Genomic DNA, 5,158 nt, shown 5'->3' with positions numbered 1-5,158 from the left:
AGACTAGTAGGAGCAAGGGGTTCTTAAGAACCCCATATCTTACACTTTTTATGCCATGTAGGATGAGACTAAAAAGGAAGAGTTCCCTTGGAGCAAGGGGTTCTCTAAAGGTAGGGGTTCTTGATATATTTTTTTAATTTTTTTCTTCTAGTTTGACTTTCATTTTTTTTTACCAAACTTTTTGATTTTATTTTTTGTTTTTCTAGTTTGACTTGCATACAACAACTTAATAAAAAAAATAATACATAAATAAAGTTCTTAATTAATACAAACATAATAACTTAAGTTCCTAAAAAATGACATACTACGACATTATTTTTCAAAAAAAAAGAAAAAGACAAACAAGCTACTTATCGTCCGAACTAACATACTCGTTGAGATCCAGGAGGACCACGTTATCGGGATCAAAGTCATGTGCTTGGGTCGACCAAAGATGATCAACCAAGTCCACCGTAAGCATATTGTGTGTTTCTCGGCTTTTAATAGCATGACGGTTTTGAATTCGTTGTTCGAGTGAAGTCATTTGTTCCCAATGGCCCGGAACTAGAGAAGGTTCATCCGGATTGTAGTCTTGACATATGGCCTTGTCCTCGTCCTCCAATATCATGTTATGCAAGATGATACAAGCATAAATCACGTCTTGCATAAGTGCCTTGTTCCAATACTGAGCCGAATGATTAAGGACCTTCCATCTTTTCTTCAACACACCAAAAGCCCTTTCTATACCCTTACGTGCCAACTCTTGCTTTTTCTTAAAAAGCTTTCTCTTCTCGTCAATTAGATCGGTAAAAGTCTTGACGAATGTAGCATACTTGGGGTATATCCCGTCGCCTAAGTAGTACCCTCTCTCGTAGAAGTTACCATTTGCATAAAAGGAAGCTACAAATTAGAGCTATTAGTAAATAACTATATAAATTCAACTTATTAGTAAATAAACATATATAAATTAAAACGTTAACTAGTAAATAAACATATATAAATTCAACTTATTAGTAAATAAATATATATAAATTAAACTTATTAGTAAATAAACATATTACTAAATAAACATATACCTGAGGGCGCCAAACCGGATATAAGATCTTCAAGCACAGGAGATGACTTGAACACGTTGATGTCATTATAAGACCCTTGTGGCCCAAAGAAAGCATTCCAAATCCATAGATCATACGATGCACCGTTTGAAGAATCAACGAAGGTCTACCTATGTCACCCCGTGTGTGGGTGTCTCTCCACGCCGTGGGACACATCTCTCATGACCAATGCATACAGTCAATACTACCAATCATACCGGGAAAACCATGAACTCTTTCATGCACATCATATATACGCTGAAGATCAGTCCATGTTGGTCTACGTAGGCATGTACGGCCATACAATCGAACTACACCTAATAATATATAACATATATATAAAACGTAAACTAATAATATATAACATATATATAAAACGTAAACTAATAATATATAACATATATATAAAACGTAAACTAATAATATATACATATATATAACATATATATAACATATATATAACATATATATAAACTAATAATATATACATATGTATAAAACGTACCACTACAAAAATGGCCAAGCGCCTCCCGTGAGGTCCTCTCCGCCATTTGCAAATACTCGTCAAACAAATCGTTCGTCACGCCGTACGCTAGTTGTCGAATTGCGGCTGTACACTTTTGAAGTGCGGTAAAACCAAGCTTTCCCGCGGCGTTCACCCTTTGTTGAAAATATCTATACTCCCGTTACATGTCGCCAACAATCTTTAAAAACAAACCCTTATGCATTCTAAACCGTCGTCTAAATTGTCTCGTGGTGTAAGTCGGTTGATCCGCGAAGTAGTCTCGCATCAAGTTTTCTTGTGCCTCTGCGCGACGACGTACAAGAACCACCCTTCTTCTAAAACGCGGCCTCTCTTCTTCTTCCTCTTCCTCCTCCTCTTGCGCGACCCTCATTGCCAAAGTAATGGCGCCAACAACGGCATCATTGTAATCCTCGGAACCGAAAGAATCAAAAGAGGACGACGTTGACGAAGACGACATTATAGTGTTGGAGATGATAATATGGTTATGTGAATTTTAGTATATATGTTGTATGTTGTGTGTGAGTTTTATAAGTTATATAGAAGATATAGTGTATATATATAGAGAAAGTAAAGGTAGAAAAGAAAAAAAAAATCAAATCTGGTCAACAATTCCGTTGGATGGGGTCCAAAAAGGAGCCATTGGCTCTGTTCAATAGGCAAATTCATCGCGTTCCTTTGGAGACGGGGTATTCGATTTTTTGCCAAAAACGCCGCTCGGAGCAGTGTTCACGGCGTTCCCAGGCGTTCTCGAGCGCTTTTTGGGAGACGCATGCCTTGCTCTAGCAGTCTTAAGGCAAATGATTTTAATATAACAACTAAATCTCGTATTTTAATAAACATATTTTAATAAACTCGGCCATATAACTAAATCTTATGGTAAAAAGTCAAAGAAGTGCTATACAGCTTCACATCTATAAGTCTAAGTTATTTTTAAATATCTAACCATGAAGAATTTGCTACTCGAATAATCAATTGATATTCCTATAAAATATCTATGCTTTCAGTATAACTTATGTTTTTCAAAATAAAAAAGTTAAACAAACAGTACTCGAGAGTCGAGACCATTTTGCATATTCGTTGCGGACTAATTTGAAAGATAAAGCAAATAAAGTTGACCACAAAGTCCAATTTTATTTCAACTTAGTCAAAAGCATACTATTATAGTATGAGTTAACTTTTGGGAAAAGTTTTCCACTCCAGATATACATAAATTGCAAGTTTTCCACATAATAAATACGAGTAGTATATTTTTGTACTACATCGTTGATATCAAAGGTAGTAGCAGTACAACATTTGTTGTATATTCTAATTATTTATAATTACATCGGCTGGTTCTTTGTTGATCGAAAGTCGGATTGATTGTAACTTGACTATCGAAAGAAAGAAAAAACTGAATGATACTCTAACCATCATCGAGGTGTCTTAGTCACCAGATATGCTCACGAGAAGTTTGATTTTAAATTGCATTATTAATTAATTAAACATATTAAAAATAGAAAAAGATTCAAAAATGATGACAAATTTTTATTAGTTGTCGGGGAAAAAAACCATTCATCATTTACGTACATTATGACCGTACGTCTTATATTTACATATTTATTTAGTTAGCTGAAATATATGTAGAGATTAGTGGTAGTTGTTTTTGGACAAAATATATTAAGAAGCCTTGAAGTGTGTTCGAAATGGATAGGAGTACGTATCGATCTCATCCTTGAAGTGTATATTGAAGGACACACAACACTATCGACATACGTATATGATTAAATTAAATGTACGGTCATTGTTGATTTGGATATATGGATTGGATATAGATGGAGAGTATAGACGCAATTTGAAGACTAGTCCAAGACAACATATATAGAGTTTCCTAGAAACAACATCATTTAAATCACGCGGGTCAAAGTCCTTTTAAAATATATATATATTCGTGACTTAACAAAAATATCTATCAATAATAATATTCAACGATCGACGATGATACAAAATAATAATAATGGACAAATATATAAATAATATTCCTTCATAAATTGAGATCAAAATGATGTTTGCCGGATGATGAAGGATGATGATGGTTATTATTATTGGGCAATAATAAAGGGTATGGGTCTGGCCTGAGGTTAGCCCTGTCCTTTCGCTTTGCCAAAAACTTGTGTAGTGAAGCTCTTCTAGCAATTGGTAAGTCCAAACCACCGTTGTTATTTGGTGGTTGAAGCTGTGCGTGTTCGTCTATCCTCCTCCGTTGATTATTATTGGATCCCAAATCAGCAGCAGCTACTTTGGGGGCTTTGTGATTACTACTTAATAATAATGTAGCCGCCGCGGGTGAATTTGTGGCTGCTAGATTGAACACCTCTTTAGCTCTGTCTTCGGATATGTCATCCACCACCATCACTTGTCCCTTGTAAAATATTGTCATCGTTGGTTTGGTCGTCCACCTAGTTTTTGATGGGGTTCTGTCGTCACTACTATTTTCCATGTTGCTCAACAAATCAATTGTACTCATCGGAGGACCTGATTTCACTGCAGATCGATATCCCATGATCAATTCATTTTCATGCTATATACATAGACTTACTACTAATTAATTAAAACAAATTAAGCTAGTACAAAACAGTTAACTAAATTATGAAAATTAATAATTCGTACCTGAATCATCAAACTTGGAATTAATTCCAAAATGAACATCTTTGAGACAACCCCCTTTGTCTTTTAAAAACAAGCTCAACTGGTTGCAAGTTTGCGCAACACTCGACAAATTCTTTGCGTTGCCGGTGCCGGAAACGTATTGCTTACCCGGAGGCATAATGTTTATGATATAGAATCAATATATGAAAGGTTGGTTTTACTCTGTTTAGTGGTGGTGAATGGTGATGGAGTAGCTAATATATAGGTTGAAAAATAAAGAATTGGTTTTGGTCTTTATATATATAAAGAAATAAAATAAAACCAAAAGACAATTGGGTATGTGTGAGTGTGAGTGGGGGCTGTTTTTTTAAGGGGGAATGAATTCTATACTTGTTCTTTTTCTTTCACGTGTTAATTGCGTTTTCATGAGACAAATAACTAATGCCAAGTAAAGTGGGGAGGAATTATTCATTCAAATACACAATATATAATACGTATGGCGATGGAGGGATGGGGACCCTTAAACATATGGCACTACTTGCACCAACTCTTTGATCTTCATTTTGCTCCCATTTAAACCAAAACTTCACCACACATACATAAACAAAATCCTATCAAATAAAGATTCCAAGACTGAAAACTTTTTCAAAAATACTCGTAACATGCCATACTGGTGTGATGAATGCTTACTAACTACAGTAATTAATCTTAGTACACTCGTGTTTATATATGGATTCAATTATATATTTCTTAAGCTACTTGTATTAAATTATAATTAAAATACGCATGCATTCTGACTGAAATTATCATTTAGCTAGTTATTAGTTTAATGACATTGCTTCTTATTTCTTTTTATATAATTAATAATCTAATGATCGAATCTTACTTTCCCCGTACTCATAAATATTTGGGAAAGTGATTCTTACCAACATAC

At 34.5% G+C, this 5,158-nt stretch overlaps 2 protein-coding genes across 2 annotated transcripts; both read right to left on the bottom strand.

Moving 5' to 3' along the window:
* Positions 1–346: 346 nt before the first annotated feature.
* LOC122607155 lies at positions 347–2,056 on the bottom strand. The gene is made up of 4 exons (XM_043780079.1): positions 1,792–2,056; positions 1,271–1,390; positions 1,056–1,130; positions 347–879 (listed from the first exon to the last, which is right to left on the bottom strand). The coding sequence occupies exons 1-4, from the start codon at positions 2,054–2,056 to the stop codon at positions 347–349; spliced, it is 993 nt and encodes a 330-aa protein (XP_043636014.1).
* A 1,406-nt stretch (positions 2,057–3,462) lies between these two features.
* LOC122607421 (protein TIFY 10B-like) lies at positions 3,463–4,502 on the bottom strand. The gene is made up of 2 exons (XM_043780392.1): positions 4,246–4,502; positions 3,463–4,119 (listed from the first exon to the last, which is right to left on the bottom strand). The coding sequence occupies exons 1-2, from the start codon at positions 4,400–4,402 to the stop codon at positions 3,620–3,622; spliced, it is 657 nt and encodes a 218-aa protein (XP_043636327.1). The 5' UTR covers positions 4,403–4,502; the 3' UTR covers positions 3,463–3,619.
* Positions 4,503–5,158: the final 656 nt, after the last annotated feature.

Source organism: Erigeron canadensis, chromosome 7, assembly GCF_010389155.1.
Source record: "Erigeron canadensis isolate Cc75 chromosome 7, C_canadensis_v1, whole genome shotgun sequence".
In the NCBI taxonomy this organism is placed as follows: domain Eukaryota; kingdom Viridiplantae; phylum Streptophyta; class Magnoliopsida; order Asterales; family Asteraceae; genus Erigeron; species Erigeron canadensis.
Note: the sequence above shows the minus strand (reverse complement) of the source record. Positions and strands in the feature narration are given on the sequence as shown.

What these genes read in the sequence shown, in the direction of transcription:
- LOC122607155 (XM_043780079.1), bottom strand. Translation starts at nt 2,056, where the DNA reads ATGTCGTCTTCGTCAACGTCGTCCTCTTTTGATTCTTTCGGTTCCGAG. An exon ending in TATGATTGGTAGTATTGACT is followed by an intron (nt 1,131 to 1,270) that starts GTATGCATTGGT and finishes TTGGGCCACAAG; the next exon opens with GGTCTTATAATGACATCAAC. An exon ending in ATCCGGTTTGGCGCCCTCAG is followed by an intron (nt 880 to 1,055) that starts GTATATGTTTAT and finishes TCTAATTTGTAG; the next exon opens with CTTCCTTTTATGCAAATGGT.
- LOC122607421 (XM_043780392.1), bottom strand. Translation starts at nt 4,402, where the DNA reads ATGCCTCCGGGTAAGCAATACGTTTCCGGCACCGGCAACGCAAAGAAT. An exon ending in TTCCAAGTTTGATGATTCAG is followed by an intron (nt 4,120 to 4,245) that starts GTACGAATTATT and finishes ATCGATCTGCAG; the next exon opens with TGAAATCAGGTCCTCCGATG.